The following is an 18914-nucleotide window of genomic DNA, read 5'->3' as shown; positions in this document are numbered from 1 at the left end:
GTCATATATGAATATTCTTTGCCAATAGCTAAAGCACAGAATGCTACAGCAAATATAGAAATCAGAGGGGTCAACTCCACTAGGGAGGTATTATTCAATTAAATTAGGTTTTATAGGCTTTATATCTCTGAAAATTAAATAGCACTCTGCTAATATCAGTGAATTTAGGCTTTCCTTTTAACATTAAATAAGTCTGCATTTTTATTTAATTTTTGGAATTATGGAAAATGTGATAGTGCTCACAAGCAACAAAAGAGAAAAATTGGACCACATCAAAATTGAAAACTTTTGTGTTGTAAATAATATCATTAAGAAAGTGAAAGACAACCAGCAAGAGAAAATATTTGCAAATCATATATCTGAGAAGGGACATATGTCCAGAATATATAAGGAAGTTTTACAACTTAAGAATAAAAAGACAACCCAATTTAAAAAGCAGGAAAAGAACTTGAATAGACAATTCTCCAAAGAAGATATACAAATGGCCACCAAGTGCATGAAAATATGCTGAACATCATTAGTCATCAGGGAAATTCAAATCAAAACCACAATGAAATACTAAACTTACACCATTATGATGGTTATAATAAAAAAGAAAGCAAAAAAACAAGTTTTAGCATGGTTGTAGAGAAATTGAAACCCTCATCCATTGCTGATATGGATGTAATGGGCAGCTACTTTGGAAAACTGGTTGGCAGTTCCTCAAAATGTTAAACATAGTTACTATTTGACACAGCAATTCCATTCCTACATATATACCCAAGAGAAGTACAAACCTAAGTTCACACAAGAACTTCTATGTGAATGAATGTTCAGAGTAGCAAAAGTTGGGACACAATTCAAATGCCCTCATCAATAGATGAATGAATAAAGAAAATGTGGTATACCAAAACAATGGAATATCAGTCAGCCATAAAAGGAATGAAGTACTGATACATGTTACAACACAGATGAACCTTGGAAACATTACCCTAAGTGAGAGAAGCCAGACACAAAAGACCACATATTATATTATTTCATTCATATGAAATGTCCAGAATAGGAAAACCTATTGAAACAGACAAATTAGTGGTTGTCTTGGTTTGGGATGGTGTTTATGGGGATAGAGTGACTGCCAATGAGTAAGAGGTTTCTTTTTGGGACAATAAAAATGTTCTGGAATTAGATTTAGTAATGGTGGCACAATTCTGTGAATACACTAAAAATCATTGCATTGTACACTTTAAATCGGTAGATTTTATGATATGTGAATTATATTTCAATAAAGATATTTTTAAAAATGGGATGGTGCATTAAAAGTCATTCTAGAAGTCTCCTCTAAAGCATAATAATCTAAAATATATAGATTCTTAGAAAAGCAGAATACAGAATTCAATAAATTTCTCTAAGTATCCAAAAAAAAATGTTGAAATGAAAAAAGTATTTTTCAATTTTGGACTCATCAGACTATGCCATTTTGTCATTATATGCTGAAATTCTTAAGTACCATGTACTTGACAATGTTAACAGATGTTAATAAAATAAATAATTTTCTACAAATATTTCTAAATTACTCTTGAGGTTTTTTACATAGCTTTATACGCTTTATTAGCCTTTCTCTCTCTCTCTCCCTCCCTCTCTCTCTCTCTCTCTCCTCTCTCTCTCTCTCTCTCTCTCTCTCTTTCTTTCTTTCCATAGCTAATATATTTACATGTTCATTTTAGGAGTGAGCTCTGCTTTCGGCCTTATGTAAGCAAGCAGAATCACAAGGAACCAGGTAAAACCAGGTACAACTTAGCCTCATCTCTCCTCTACCACTTAATTCAATAACTTGTATGTCTGAAGGAGGCAAAAGTGAGATGACACTAGAATAAAGCTAAAACATCTATTTTTCATCCTTATAATTATTGAAGTCATACTGCTTATAAAGTTGGCTAGACTGTAATTTTCCAAAGGAGAAATACCAAATAGAACAGTGAATAATTTCTGCCCTGAGAAATTATTTTGCTAAAATCTCTAATTTATCTCAAGAAATTCTTTAGCAGAGTCTCCAACAAGGTCTTAGATTATGTTGAAGGGAGGCATGGAAAGGTTCTTCTCCTAAAAGAATGCCAACATTGCCCAGAAATAATCATGAAATTTAACAGCAAAGAACACTGAAAAAAGTAGTATTATCTGAGGCTCACAGCCAAGACTATCTTGATTTATTAGGTACATGTGCCCTTCTAAAAAAAGGTTCCCAGATACCATTATTTCATAATAAATTAAAAAGAATCTCCACTGAAAAGAGATGGTTCTTTTTAAAAAGTAAAATGTACATTTAATAGAGCATTGTTCTCTGTCAGCTTCACCTTAAAGAATTCTTTTCAGATGGATGAAACTTATTTTTCCAATTAACCATTTCCTCAGCACAGTGCTTTTCAAACCTTAGTTGTCGGAATCACTGGAAGGATTATAAAAACACAGATAACTAGACCCACCCCTAGAGTTTCAAATAGGTCCCAGGGTAGGGCTCAAGAATTTGCATCTTTCCTAACACTTCCTATCCCACCATCCCATCCCTGCTAGTCCAAGGATGGTATTTTGAGAAGCACTGCTCTAGCCACTTAAAGATTTGGGGCTGGCTAGGCAAAGTCCCCCCTGGAAGGAAAGGTAAACTGCACCCAAAAGCCAAAACACATTTCCATTCAGTGTTGAAATAACAGCAATTACCATAATCTGTTCCTGGACCTTTGTGGTTCATACGTACTGTTCTATCTTCCTGTTTTACACCTCACCCAGGGTTCACCTCTGGAGATTCTTCTCCCTCCCAACAATCTCACATGGCTACATGACAGCAGCCATGTCTGCCCAGCATGTCTGCCCAACATGCCCTTACCCCAGACTTAGGGGAAACGTTTACTGTTGGGTCCAAATAGGAGCCGAGGTGTTCAGCTGGAATTTGGAATTGGGATTAAGACATTTCTGTTTGACTGTTCTTTTGAGCAAGAGATAAACCTAGAAGCTGTTGGCAATTCCCATTTTCTACCACATGGACTGGGTAAGAGAAAAAAATCTATCTGTCCACCCAGAGAGAAGCAGGGCTAGGGGGTGACTATTTCCTGAGTTCCATATGATCCTCTAGGCTCTGGTTTCCACAGGTGACTGAGACCTCACCTCCCTTTGAGATCCATAAACCAATCCCAAACCCACATCTCCTATTAATATTAAATTCTCCTATCTTGTCTAAACTACCTGAAAAGGGTTTCTGTTATACATAATCAAAGAAGCCTTACTTAAAACTGTGAATAAAATCAGTGGGTCCCTTTCCTCTCCACTTGAGTTCACTTCAGAGATTAAATGCATCTTAAAACATAATTCTACCCAAGCTTTCCTGCTTCTAAGTATCTCATAGCTGAAGTTCTATCTTATTTAGGTGATACTCGGAACCCCACATCAATATGTACTTTAAATCCAGGGCCTATTTGGATTCCTATACAAGAGGCAATTATAATTTACATGCCTCTCCAGGACTAGGCAGGAATAAATGAATATAAACCAGAAATAAATACAAATCCATTGGGTGAACACAGAAATTTTTTAAAAACCAATAGACTTGTTTCAAATTAATGTCTAATACAAAGTTTTATTTACCATGTTAGAGAAATTTAAATGTTTAATTTTTCATTAATGTTTCTGAATAACTCCAGCTTTCCAGCTACATACTTTTTTTTTTGGTAGAATTCATATTTTTAAGTGGCATTCTTATTTGCTACTTCCAGGTTTGCCCAATTGTGCATGGCACATTTTATACATGCATTCCCAGGTAAACATGTGACTCTCCAAAGAAAGAAGAGGGCACATCTTTCTTTATCTCTTTGAGTCTAGCTGCTTCTCTTAAAGCACAAGAGACAAAGCAGACAAAATTTTGTGTCACTTTTGGCATTATGTGCCAGAGTTTAAAGGTACCTTGAATGTCTTAACCTCTCTAATGTTATATATCCTCTGTACTGAACTATGAGTTTTTGGCCTCTTTAGATGAAGACTTCTGGGAATTATCTTTGGCAACCATATGCTTAGCAAAAAAGTCTGATTATTTTGGCTGCCTTGTATCACATAACAACAGGTAGTCACAGACTTCCAGTGGTTTCCTCAGAGTGGGTTGCTTTCTTTATGGCAATCAATTTATTTGGCCCAGCTGTCAAGTACTCAACTTCCCAATTAACAACTGGAAATAGAACTTGAACCATGGGAAGGAAGAAAACTGAGATCTTCCCAAATACACAGTTAAATGAAAAATTTAGTCTAGTCCCTAACTCATTTGTGGTTTTTCCATAAAACATAAATGTCAATTTGGAAAACAATATATCTACAGAGGTTTCTCCACATAGAAAATTTTCACATGATATTTGGCTAGGCCATGTGCCAAGCATCCCTCCTTAAGGAGTTAACATGAATTAATTTAAAATTGGAAATGAAGCAGCCAAAATTGTTGACTAGTTTCCTCTTATTATTTCAATGAAAAGAACTGAAGAGATAAGTCACAGCTTCTAATCTCAAAGAAATAAGTAACAGAGAAGAAAACACCTTTTATTCCACAGCTTAGCTGATACTTGGGTCAAAACTGAAATAAGGAAAAGTATGCTCCATATATTATCCTTGCATAACTCATAATCTCCACCAAACTCTTCCTGACCAAAAGGATTTTCCCCAGCATGATGGAAGACTATAAACAAAAATCAGTAGGCAGGAAGCAATAGGGACTCCTGGTCACAAGAATGCCCACAACAAGGCTTTAGGGTTATCAGCTGAGGTGAACATGCAGCAGCCCTGACTTGGTACACAGACGCTTTGGGAAATGAGTTATGACTCTTATTTATAGAGGGACAGAAATGATCATGGAAAAGGGAGTCTGAAGACATTAAGTCCTTTGCTTGGATGTCTTTCAAGGCATGAGCACTGAAATTGTTAAAATTACAACTTGAGGAAAGATAGCACATGCAGTTTTGTCCTAACATCTTCTTTCTTGCAAGAGCACTGACCTATCAGTGATTAGAAACTCTAATATCCACTTAAAACCTAATAAAGGGTGAGTGTTCTTTACATTGTGGCTTAGGAATGAAAAGACGTTTGTTTTTAAGTTACATGCCTAATTTTAGGACTAACTTAGAAACTTCTTCTCCATTTACCTGACCACAGTTGTTAACTATAGCAGTACTAAATTCTAACAGCAAATCACTTAAACAGATTCCATTGTCCTGGATTACGTCTGGCTAGACTATAGCATCTAAGGGTTGGGACTGTGATGCATATTTCTTTGACCTAAGTCTCTCACACACTAAATGCTGGGAAATTTTTTCTGGGCAAAAGAGTCGTTGTCAGTCTTCGAAAAGTTTTTGTTTCCACATCACAAAACAAGGATAGATGCCCTTTGGAAATATGACCACATCGTCTATTCAACTATTGTTGAACCCCACCAGCTTATGTCCTCAATAAAAGTCAACATACACACTTAGAAGGGCCATTGCTGTCCACATAATATCATTAAATGTTTATTGCTGCATAGCCGTATTCTATTTGAGCAATCTCATTATTATCTAGGAAATGATTTCATACTTCAGTGTCTCAAATGGAGTCATCCAGAGGATTAAAGTAAAATATTTTCTTTAAAGAACACCTCTCCTGAAATCTCATTTTTGCACATTCTTTTTCAGTGCCACTCCAGCCTCCTGTGCTCACAATACTGGCTGCCCAGGAAACTCTAAACTAGAAATATTACACACTAGAATCTGACCATCAGGAGGGGGACAGGGGTCACTATCGGATGAGAGTTCAAGTCACTGGAACATGAAAGCATATTCCATGGAGGAAGAATCAGAGCTGTGTGATCTCTTTGAATTGATCAGAAAAGCAAAAGATGAATTATTCTGTCACTGAGATCTTTTCACACAAGGGGGGGGGGGTTCAAATATACAAAAATGTATTGGCTTGAACATCCTTTTTAACAATTTTCAGCTTTCAACAATCTCTTGCTAGACCTCCCATCTGTATAGGAGGAGTTGCACCATAACTGCAAAGTTTAGGAAATGGGTTTATAATAAGGGTGTAACGATTGCATTATGCTTTATCTATAACAAATCACGTTCCCCTGAGTTCCAGTATGCTTTGAATTAACATCAAAGAAAAGAATTCTTAACCCCACCAACTGGCAAATACAGGAATTTCAACTGTTCTGATATAATGACTCTAAGTAAATCACTATTAATTTCTTACTTTCCAACCTACTAGTCAACCAGAAACACAGTCAGAATTGCTGATGAAATTACAGATCGCAGAGGAGTCTCTCTAATGCATTTCTTGCTTTCATCCTCCAAGCACAGCAAGTTCCAAACTAAAAACAGCTTTTGATTCATATTAGCATTTTAAATATAGTTTCTAAAAATTACCCTTAAGAGGCAGTGAACTAAGGAGGGGATATGACTTGACAAGTATTATTATTGATATAACTTTTCTTTCCATGTTCTGAAAGTCATACCTTTGAAAGACATATATTTTCACCTGTTGTGGAAGGGATGGGACAGACAGGAGATAGGGTGGGAAAAAATTCAAAATATATGAATTTCAAATCTTAGCCATTTTCCCCACATTTAGTAGGCTGGGATTACATTTAGACACTAGTAAAGAATTATTCAAAGGGTGGAGGGAGGACAGTAAAAAATTTTAATTAAAAATTAAAAAAAGAAGTATTCATTCATCCTTAGAACAGATTATTACAATACTACATTATAGAATTCTCTATCAATAAAAGCTCTTGTTGCTAGTCTATTGGTAATTACTTCAAGTGCCATCACAACTGCTTAAGAAGTTAAAAAAAATTTGTAATGGTCCTTAAAGACTATAGCATCAATACACACAAACTCCAAGGTCCTCTATTGGGAAAGAATAGACATTTTGATCAACTAGCTGAAGAGCTCTGAATGTTATTACAATCTGTTTAAAATTACGGCCTGCCCTACATCATCTCAGAAAGCAGCAGTGGTTTCCAAAAATTCGCAGTAATATTCAGGAAAAGGTTGTATTTAATAAGATAGGTACACAGCTAATATGCACAAGCAAACTCACATACACAACACAGGAATTTAAGCCAAGTAATCTGATCATTCCTTGAATTCAGTGCAATAATGTGATATTGCTGCCATTAGGTTAATTATAACCCATGCAGGAAGCAGTCCAGTTGGCATGCAAGTGAAATGATCAGAATGTGAATATTTTAGAATAAATCAAGTACCTGAGAGTTTCATGAGAAGTTCAGACGCTGCTTTGACTGACATATCCCGTCTTAGCACATTCCCCTTCCCTTCCTGGGACTTAAGTGTGTCCTCAGAGACGCTTGGGGCTGACACTTCAGATTCTGGGCTGAACACATAGCTGGACCGAGGCAAAGTGGTGCTTAGGGCCTCCTCTTCCTTAGGCTCCTCTTTCACTTTAAAATTAAGATTCATGGGCTCCTTCTGATTTGCAGCTGTCAAAAGAAAAAAGGGATTATATATACATAAAAGGCCACTCCCCCTTTTAGCTGCCCCATACTTAATGAAGTAGGGAATGCACAATCACATTGTGCTAACAGCCAGAGGGACCACAACCTGACCAAAATAGGCTGGGCCCTGGGCACAAAAATACTACATACTCCACAAGCCTAGGACTCTGAAGAATGTGGGCTTCTGAATCTTTTGAAACTATAATATTTCAAGCAGTGTTGCCTCTACAAAATGCCTGAGCATTTTCTCTTTGGTTTCCCTAAATGTCTTCTTTCCTGCGTATGCCAGTGCCTCCCTGACTTACTAGTACTCTCCCCACTTAATCCTATTATAGAATAATGCTTTCAGGCAATTATTATGTCATAAAATATTGAATAAAAACATGAGTCACAGGCAATACCCAAAGCAAAAACCTGGGGTGCAGTGGTAAGATGAGGATGGAGAATGTGCAACGAGAAAAAAGCACAAACTAGAGATACACCACACTTGCCTTATTATAAGCCAACGCTACTGACCCATAAACAGTGGGGCATGTACTTGGCATTGTTCTTCTGGTCACAGTGAATAAATCCTTGTCTGTAGCCTAAGTCATCTCTGAGTTCAAAAGGGGCTGATTTTTCAAGAAAACTTTTTATTTTAGAATAATTTTAGATTAAAAGAGAAGCTGCAAAGATGGTTCAAAGAGTTCCCATATATCCTTCACCCAGTATTCTCTAATGTTAACATCTTACATAATCATGGTTCATTTGTCAGAATTAAGAAATTCACATTACCATGAGCTAAACTCTAGATTTTATTCAGATTTGCCAGGTTTTCCACTACTGTCCTTTTTCCATTTTTAGCACGGTTGGTTGGTGTGAAGTGTGTGGTCAGGGTAGAACAAACTAGCCTACTATGGGATGGATTCTATGGCTTGGCTACGTGCACTGTATCAGGCCTTTCCCACTGGGGTCCACACTACTCAGAAAAGACAAGAAAGTAGAAACAAGCACCCTCTTCCACCACTTTTCACTTTCACAGGCATCTCGCTTCCCTTTAAAGGTCCATGTAGGAAGAACTGTAGGTTGGTTATATTGGGTGTGTCTGTCTTTGAGTAAGAGGAATTTTTAGAAACACTTACTTGAATGAGCCTGAAGCCCATTCTGTCTTAGCAAACAAAAAGATGAAAACAAATTCCCAAAGCAAATACCTATCACCCCTTGGCCACTACCTACTCCAAGCCAATACAGAATCACAAAGTCCTTTCTGCCACCTCATGCCCTTCTAAGAATGTACATTCTGGATCACACGTTCACACAGACAAGTGCATTTGGAAACTGGACCCCAGAGGGCTAAAGTAACATGTGGAAGTTTCAGTATGAGAAAGGTGCAGAGCTGGGACCAGAACCCAGGTCCATGAGCTGCCACCTGTGTGTCCCTTACCTGCCTCCACACTACTCCTCCACTTCTGGCCCTGTGTTATCACAAAACTTGAATGTAACTTGACCTTCAAATCTTTGCTCAAATACCATCCTGTTCAGGTTGCAACCCCCACCACCTACAGTACTCCCAATCTCTCTTACCCTGATGTAATTCTCTGTTTTTTCCCCCAAAATACTTATCACCTAATAACATACTAGTATTCACTGAACTATTCATATGTTGAAGCCCTAACTTGCCAATGTAAATATATTTAGAGTTAGGCTCCTTAAGGGGATAAAGTTAAATAAGATCATAACGGTGGAGCCCTAAGCCAATGTGACTGGTTACATTGAAGAACCAGAATAATAAGAGAGAGCAAGAGAGACCAGGGGTGCATGTGCAGAGAGGAAGGGCCACGGTGTGGACACAGTGAGAAGGAGGCCACCTGTAAGCCAAGAACAGAAGCCTCATGAGAAACCAAGCCTGCCAACACCTTGATCTTGGGCTTCCAGCCTCCAGAACTGTGGGAAATAAAATCTCTGTTTGGCCACCCAGTCTGTGGTATTTTGTTATGGCAGCCCTAAAGACTAATCACATACCATATAAATTTTTTATTTATTATGTTAACCATTTATGGTCTGTTCCCTCGACTCAAAAGAAGGCTTCATAAAGGCAATGATCTTCATTTTAATGCTGATGCATCTCAAATGGCTAGAACGGTACCTGGAAACATAGTAGGAATTCAATATATATTTGTTGCACAAATAAAATATGTTGGCTCAAAATTAGTGACATTTGATGGCGTTCCAATATTATCTGTGGTTGACAAAAACTAAGAACTCCAAAATATCCCACCAAAAGTGATCGCAAATGCTTTCCTTGGATCTAATCACTAGATTGGGGACAAGACCTTTGAGATAAAAGCTTTGCTACCTAGACCACAGTGTTTACTGAAATGTCTGAATAATCACTTGGATTCATGTGCTACTAAAGGAGGAGCCCAGAAAAATCTCAAGGAAGGTGCTTAAAATCTAGCCCTTTGGGAATAATGCCACAGGAATCTGAACCAAGAAGGAAACAATGACAGGTTCGAGAGTGATCCTAAAGTATTTCTGAGAAAGGTTGCTCCTAAAGGACTTTGTTTATTTAGCACACTTCTCCCCTATGCACCTCTCAGCCACTTGCTGTGGGTTTGTCAACTTCATAAACTTGCTCTCTCCCTTTCAGAACCCTTTGTAAAATCCTTCTCCAGGAGCATCCTAGTTCGTCACAACAAAGTAATTAAATAGTGTGTGTTTATTAAGTCTATCATTAAACTTTGATTAAGTTTATTAAGTCTTTGACTTTGGTTCTTTGGAAAGGAATAATTAAATTGAATGGTTATGTATTTTAAAAATGCTTCACTGTTGTATTTTTTATTTAAAAATATTTGAAAATTCTAAGATGCGGCTAGGAAAGAGATAAGAAACTACTGAGGCCCTAGAAGCAAATACCAACTTCTAGGAAGCCAAGCAGATGCTCTCTGAACATCTATGTGGCTTCTAGAAGCATTAATCAGAATATATGCTCCATGAGACTTAAGAAAAAAAGACATTCAGCATTGTTAGCACAACCTAGATTTAACAGAATTTTAATAAGACACTTAACAATAGGCAAGCTGTATATTTCTGGATTATAAATTTGCAAGGCACTACATACCTGGTTTCCATTCTGACAATATCAAGAATGGCATAAAACTGTAATGTGTTGGGGAAATGGTAATATAGCTAATGATATATCAGAAAAACATGTGGAAAATACTTATTTGCCCAAGGTTTAATTTCTGAAATATTTGAAGAGAAGAGGTAAAATTAGAAATATGAAGCCTAACCTGCTTTTTTGCAATTACCAAAAATATTTACATTAAGAACAGTACATAAAGCTTATATTTTAAAATTAATATGACTGAATAATTACCATCTTTTTAATTATCCCACTTAAAAAAAACCCCACATGTGCAGAGAAAAGTGGAATTAAAGATTTCTTTTTCTTTTGGGAAACTGCTAAGAGAAAAGCAACAATTTATGACTTCTTAACACTACACAGTCTTTACTTCATTCCTACTACTAACACAAAAAGATTTGTGCACATACGGAACTCAACTTGCAAAGAACTTTCACAGCACCTGTCTTGATTTCTGTTTATGTGTCTTAAAGCTTCCAGTTACTCCACTTTCAATGCGATGAGGAAGCTCCAATAATCAAGGGGCCCTTTCTTTCTGTTTGTTCCAAACATTTTAGCACAGGAGCTACTCTGTTTATAAATTATGTGTATCTCTCAGTTCACATACTTGATGGAGTTGTACTGCCATTTAAAGGAGACAAATGAGGTTTTTTTTAATGATTTATAAAGAATTTAAGATAAAGGTGAATGCAGGAAAGGAATCTGAAAGCTGCTGGGTTATAAAATGATTCCAATTTTCCTATTCTAATAGGCACACATTAATGAGTTGTAAAAGTAAACCCCCTCTTTACAGCAAAGTGTCATCTAAGCCCCCTACCCCACTAGGAAAAGTCTATATAACTTCCTTAAAGATGATTACTTCTTTTCATGATGTATAGAATGAGCATTTAAATAATTACACAGGGATTGAGCCTTACAACAACCACAGGAGATAGGTGTTGTTACTATCTTCATTTTACAAGTGAGGAAACTAAGGTCCCAAGAGTATAACAATCTGACAACCCCCCCCCCCCCCCCCGGAATCACAGAGCTACTACACAGAGACACTAGGCTTCAGAGCTTCCAAGCCCTTTCCTTTTCTTCAAGTCACCCAGGTGCCTTTAAGAAGGACACTAACCAAACCAGTTGGACTATGGGCTTTGGAATATAAGTGAATTGAAGTGAACTAAGCATTATTAATGAGAAAAAGAAGGGTGGGTGTCATCTTATGGGAAGGTATGCAGGAAGGAATCTGGTGAAGATTTGACTAAGAGGATGAAAGAGAAGGAACAGACTGCAACGTGAATCTTCTGTTCTGCCCTGTTGGTTTCCTCTGGTGAAGGAAAATGACACCTTTCCTTGAGATTAATAAGATAGAGCTCTCTTTCAGTTCAGAGTATGGCAATTTTGTAAATGCTGAACTGCTCCACAAAAAAGCAAGGCCATTGAGAATTTTATTTACTACTTCACCCTAAACCAGAGCCAAAGACTCTGGAACCTGAAAGGGACTACAGATCAATGATTTTCAAACGGTGTTACAAGGAACCCTAGGATATGATTCAGGGGTTCCAATAAATATTTGTTCAAATTTAAGTTTTTACAATTATTTTTAATAATTTTAGATTATATATAAAATGCCAATACATTGGTGTTAATTTGTGTTAATTCAGTTTTGAGTAGCCCTTGTAATGCAGTTTTTTCCTGCTATCATAGGAGTGCCAGAGTTCTACTAAAATATCATTAATAAGGAAGTGGTTGGCTTGGTACCAATCTTTCAAAACATCCAGGCCTGTGTATGTGTCCATGTAAAACTGTACAATTATAGTACTGCTAGAGTCTGTCAGTGTTTTTCAACCTCAGCACCACTGATGTTCTGGACTGGATAATTTGCTGGGAGGTGCTGTAGGTGTGGGGAAGCTGCCCGGCACACTGTAAGATGTTTAGCAGCATCCCTGACTTGTATCCACTAGATGCCAGTAGCATCTCCCAGTTGTGAAAACAAAAATTTCTCCAGACATTGTCAACTGTCCCCTAAGTACACCTCCCTTAAATTAAATGGCAGGGCAGGTCCAAATGTATCTGCTTTGGTGTAGCTTCTGACTGTAGCTACCAGAAAGGCAGACAGACAGAGACATAGATATATAGATATATCTGAATCTGTCATTTATTAAGCACATAATATAAGCCAGGAAATACATTAAGTATTTACCTGGATTAATTTATCTGATCCTCACAACCACCCTTTGAGGTAAGTACTGATATTATCCCCATTTTGCAGATGAGGAATCCGAGACCTAGAGAGATTAAAAACATTTCCCAAGTAACAGTTAACTGGGTAATAGCCAAGTAGTTAATATGGAATTACAGATGGCTTTTGTGCATATTGTGAGTTTTGAATACTTCTCATCTGTCATTTATTATAAGGAATGAGGGCAGTTGCTAAATGTTGTCAACTTTGAAGTAAAAACTTGCATTAGTATACTCTTCTTTAATTGAAGGGATCCAGAGATTACAAATGAGTTGTTAAAAATCTGTTCCCATTTGCTACAACGTTGCTGTGTGAAATAGTATTTGTATTTTCTCAAACTGCAATCAGCAAAATAAATTTAGAAATATACTAGATGATAGCATTGCTATGAAGATTGTAACCCCTTATAACACTAGAGTATCATATACTTTGTGCTTGTTAATTAGCAACTTTTATTCTAATTGCTTGGCTTTTAAAATAAATACATAAATGTAACAAATGTAAACTTAAAAATAAAGTTATATTAAAAAATACATCTTATATGTGTTTTATATATTGAGTCTACACTTAAGATTTTATTTGAAAAAATGGACTCAAAACAAAATGAAAATCACTACTGTTTTCTACTCCCTGATTTTACAATAAGAATACACAGGCTCAGAGAATGATGCAAACTTTTTAAAACCACACAGCTTATTAATGATAGAGCCAGAATCAGAGCCTATCTTTCCAGACTACAAGCCAGTGCTATTATATCTACCCAGTTCCCTTGGTATAAAAATTTTTTCAACAATATTTCAATGATTTTTCAACAATTAGAGGTGCTTTGGGTGAAAAAAATAAATTGCCTTCTGAAATCATAAGAAAAGCCAAAATTTAATTAAATAATAATAATTAATAACAGTTGAGTATTACTGTTAAATGTTAAATTTATTATATTCAAATGTTTAAAACTTACTAAATATTCTCAAATCTTGCTCTTTAATTTACCTTAAATCGTTTTTTTAGTGGTTCGTGAAATTTTAACCATTTCATATTTCTCATTAATCCTCACCTGAGCTAGTCCTTGGCCACACTTCAAGATCTATGTACCCAAACCCAAACTGCAAAGGACCCCTATGACAGCCACCATTATAGACAGTGCCAAAGGGCGCAGTCAGTGGTGCTTCAGGAACTTTTAAATAAATAAATAAGGTTTTTCTCCACAAACTAAACTACTAAAACCAACACATAATGAGCAAAAGTAGCCATCTGCAGTAATCCACTTAACAGACAGGATATCTGCCTTGTCAAAAGCAGGAAGGACAAGTCCTGGAAAACTGATCAAGCCTTGAGTAAATGTGAAGCAGCAAAAGCTCTATTTTAAATTTGTACTATTAATACATCCAAAGAATGAAATGTATGAACAGCAATGAAGCGATTTGCATGGAGACTACAAGAAACAAAATCTAAAGATTGGATAATGTATTTCCAAGGCTTTTCAGGGAAGCTGGTGACCACCTTCCCCAAATGACATCTCTTGACGATTACATCTGTCATTTTAAATTAATATGCTGATAGATCGGTTTATAACATTAATATGTTTACAGATTGGTTTGTAAATGATTTTTGTTATTGTGGATTATTACACAGAGGGTCTGAAGAACTCTGGGCTGTGGTAGACTATGAAATGGCCACAATAATTCCCCCCTGAAGGCCCACTCTTTGCAATGTGATTTACCAAGAGGCAGAATATATACATGGAGCTCCCTGCTTCAAACTACCAGACCCCTGGAACAGCATGAGTGAAGGCAGAAAAACAGAAATGAGAAGAATATGTCCCTGAGCTGGTGAAGACTATGAACAGTTTTCTTCGGAAGAGTAGGGAGATGGGTTACTCAGTAGAAAGTAGCCAGCCAGGCAGGGGCATAACCTGATGTAAGACATACTGGAAGAAGAGTCCATCAGAAATGCTGGGGGCTTGGGGGACGGGGGTGGCCTGGGGTGGGAAAGGCACAAGGGAGACAGCTAGAGGAGCCAGCTATTTAGGTGTGAGGCTGCATGTGATGGGATGGATTGTAGATACATTTTGAAGACACAAAAAAATTTAACCAGATTAGAGACTGAAAGTGCATGTGTTAGAAATGATGCCATGATTTGAAGCCAAGGAAAATAAACAGTGAAGCAGACAGAGGTCAAAAGACAGTTTGCTCAACTGAGAAAAAAAAATTAGGTAATAGCTAATTAAGTGGTCATGAGCCAACCCTGTGCAGTTAAGCAGAGCTGAATCTTTGCTCTGTCTCTCGTAGCTGAAACCTTTAAGTCTCAGCTTCCTCATCTATAAAATAGGTTTAATATTATTAACCCTATAGGGCTGTGGTGAGGCTTAAATGAGAAATCACATGAAGTGGTTGGCACAATGCCTGACTCACTGTAAGCACATTTGATTAATTATAGCTCTTATAATAATAGTAGTAGAAGTAGTAACAATAATAGCAACAGTAGTAAAAAGAAGAAAGTGGACTTCTGCGAGAAAGAAGAAAATAGCCTAGCTTTGATTTTATGGAAACAATAGGCTTTTATAAATTTTCCCAAGGGTCTATCATTATAAAAAATTATTCTGATGGCAATTCTAGAACTAGGTACACTGTATCCAGCCCAATAAAAAAGAAAACTCTGGATTTCAGACATGACCTTTTTACAGTTATTTACCCTAAATCCTGGTTTCCTTATCTACATGTTCATTATAACATATTTTGAAATACACTACACAATGTAAAGCTCTACAGAAAATGTAAGTTGGTCTTATTGTTACTACTCTACTTGTACTAAATAATTCCTGAGAAGCTTAAAAGTGTTAATACAACTTCTAAAGATGTCTGACATGCAACATTCAGAGAGTGGCTCCCATGCTGGAGATTCTGGCTAATTTCACAACAAATAAGAAAGGCAGAGAACAGAGCCAAGTTCATGCTTCTTCTTTACTCAGTAATTTGGGGTACAGACACCATCGGGAAGGGAATGCTGGAACCATACTGCCTTGATTAGAACCCCAGTTCTGCCACTTACTAACCTGGGCTAGACTTTTAACCTGTTTCTCAGTTTCCTCATCTGTAAAATAAGTATATTAATACTACCTACTTCTGGGGTTGTTATGAGGTTCAAAAGAATGAAATGGCACAGAGTAAACACTACATAAAGTAAAAATAACAAGCAATGAGTAAACAGCATAAGGTCTCCATCCATGCAAGTTTCAACACCTGTGTGTGTAAGTAATCCAGGTCGCACTTATAATTGTACCTGCCCCCTTCTGTGGCTCGGATCGGTCCTTGTCTCATGGAATACCAAGTCACTGAAAATCAGCAGAGTCACATTCTCCCTCTCACATGAATCAACAAGCTCAATAAAGTCCAGGATTTCAAAAGGGCATTCAGGCTGCCTGCATGTTTAAGGCCCCTAAATGCAGCTGCTCACACAAGGAATTTTAGTCACATGATCAGTGAGTGCCCCTCATGAGAAAAGCGAGGCAGAGTTAAAAAGAAGGACCAAACGAAGATGCAACGGGAACTGTCAAAAATAAACCAACTGGGAACAGTATACTCAGGCATGGGGAATAGAAGAGCCCCCTGGCTGCTGGAATTGCAGTCTTGGGGTGTGAGTGACACAAGGATGGCATTTACTTGGAAGAAGTCTCATTTGTTAAGATGTTTTACAGAAAGTGAATCAGAGTCACCAGGCAATGAGGACAACTTGATTCCATGGGCATCTCCCACCCCTCATTCTCCAGCAGCACAAACAAAGGTAAAACAAGATAGAAAGCTGCCACTTATACATAAAATGCATGTAATTACAGATGCATAAAATTGTGAGAAATAGATGGAAGTTGTAGAATAAAGCACTATGGAACACTACAAGATGAGACACAAATAAAGTTAACCAACACCTTTCATTTATACGTGAAAACCTTTGCCATTCTATGACTGAATTACTGATAAGTCAGAAACCATTTAGCTTGTATCCATTTGTTCACAAACTTTTTCTCTGTGAGGCTAAAAGTAAGTTGCTGCTTTAAAAAGTCCATCTCTCCTAGTTAAAATTATTTTGGTCTCAATTTTATGAAATTAATATAATGTGGGAGACAGCACAAAAATTTTTGCTGCTTTCCAAATTAAAAATAGTTGAAATGACATATCTTTTATTTTGGAAAACCAGGGACAAAAAGATATTCCCAGCCAACATGTGAGGTGCCAAGTTTCTGTCAACTGCTTGGTTATACTTTGGAGAGTTAGAATTAAATTTTATATCTTGAAAAGTGTAGTTTTCAGAAAAAGAAATGATGTAAGGCTGTTGCAGACTACTTTTAATCAACCTTCTAATGATGACACTGCCAGCTCCCTGATGCTCTGGATTGAGCCTTGAGACTAATTGGAGAAATTCTCCTGTCACGAGGTCCCACAAGGAAAAACTCAGGGCTCCATGAACACGACTCACCCCAGGCCTCTCCTTCATGTCAATTTCGACCTATGGTGAAAGCCATCTCACACCACCATGTCCCTTTTCATGGTCTGGGATGGAAAGCAAAGGAAGAGAATTGGACTGAAGAAAATCATTGCCATGCTGAAAAAAACTGTTCCATGTACCAAGTTTATATTCTACATCAGGGATCCTCAGTCCTGCTACACATTAGAATCATTCGAGGATTTTAAAGAAAATACCAATGTCTAGGGCCTATCCCAGACCACTTAAATCATCATTCCAGGGCCCTGGCATTTTTTAAAAAGCTCCCCAGGTAAATCTAACATGCAGCTGAGGTTAAGAACTGCTCCTGGCTATGGGCGACAAGGCACAGACAGAATCAGCAGGAATTGCAGCTTTCCACTGCCGGGTGGGTGCCTCTCCCCTGAACACCCCCAGTCACGGGACTGCTAGATCACTTGCCTGGACATGCAATGGTCTGCTATGTCTTCTGGTTTCCAGAAGCCAGAAGGATCTATGCAAAAATGTAGGGTTGTAGCCCTCCAAGGCCTGCCTCACAGGTCGAAACCCTGGGCAAAAAAAATCTACAAAATTCTTTTTTTCTATCGGCCCAGAAAGCCAGCAGTAGAGGCTGCCCATATTTCTCCCTAAATCAACGACGATGCTGAGCCTCGGAAGCCTCAGTACTAGGGAGCAACGTTAATCTTGAAGGACCAAGGAATGTTAAGTGTGGGCTAAGTAAGAAGAACAGTTGATGGTTTGGAGAAGGCATTTTATTTCACAATCATGGACACTAAGAAACCTCCAAATGGATGGGGGTGGGAGGAGGATAGAAAGTCAATTTAAAACAGCATTCTACCCAGTGACTTTTAATCCCACTGGGATCCATTCAGTCATCTTTATGCTTAGTTTTAGTCCAAGGAGCAAGAAAGACTCCCCTTAATAACCAGGCAAGAAAGCATCAAGTGTTTTCTCTCTCTCTTTTGGAAACAAGTAGGTGTCTCCACGCTTGAATTTGTCACTGTGCTCCAGTTTTGCAGACAGTGATCTGGCTGGCACAAAGACTCACAGACTCGGTGCCCACAAACAGCTGCACCCTACAGTACCAGCAGGTGCACGGACAGAGCCCAGTGAAAAAATCCAGTGTAAGAACAATGGCGCCGTTATGATGCCAAGGGACAAGTCCCGAGGCTAACCACTACTGCACTACATTTGATGATGGGAAAAGCCAGAAACTCAGGCACAGCTCCCTGGGATTTGGCCTTCTTGTCCCTGAATCATATCCACAGACACAGCCAGGTAAAGCACCATAGTGAGAGCTGCTATCAATTGCATGGCTGGACCAACCAGAGAGTTAGTGGAATTAAAAAAAACCCACAAAAATCCCTCCAGAAAATGTATTCCTTTCCTTTTAACGTATCTTCCCCTCTCCTGGGCTGCATTGCCACAGTCACCAAGTTTACATTTACATCCAAATATGCACACACACAAAAAAATTACTGATGCATCTCACTCCCTGGTGACTTTATAACAGGTTGCTAGGTAACAGTGCATACAAGTCAGGTTTCAGGACCTCCAGTAAGCCACCATAAAATAGCTGCATGGGCCTTTTG

General features: G+C 37.7%; 1 protein-coding gene across 2 annotated transcripts in view; it reads right to left on the bottom strand.

Moving 5' to 3' along the window:
- The window catches only part of ZNF827 (zinc finger protein 827), a 159849-nt gene that overhangs the window by 87386 nt on the left and 53549 nt on the right, over positions 1-18914 (bottom strand). For both annotated transcript variants that reach the window (XM_012783773.2, XM_012783771.2), the window contains exon 5: positions 7247-7480. In XM_012783773.2, coding sequence (XP_012639227.1) covers positions 7247-7480 — 234 coding nt within the window. The remainder of the gene's footprint in view (positions 1-7246; positions 7481-18914) is intronic.

Source organism: Microcebus murinus, chromosome 15, assembly GCF_040939455.1.
Source record: "Microcebus murinus isolate Inina chromosome 15, M.murinus_Inina_mat1.0, whole genome shotgun sequence".
Lineage (NCBI taxonomy): Eukaryota > Metazoa > Chordata > Mammalia > Primates > Cheirogaleidae > Microcebus > Microcebus murinus.
This window is presented reverse-complemented; position numbering and strand designations above follow the sequence as displayed.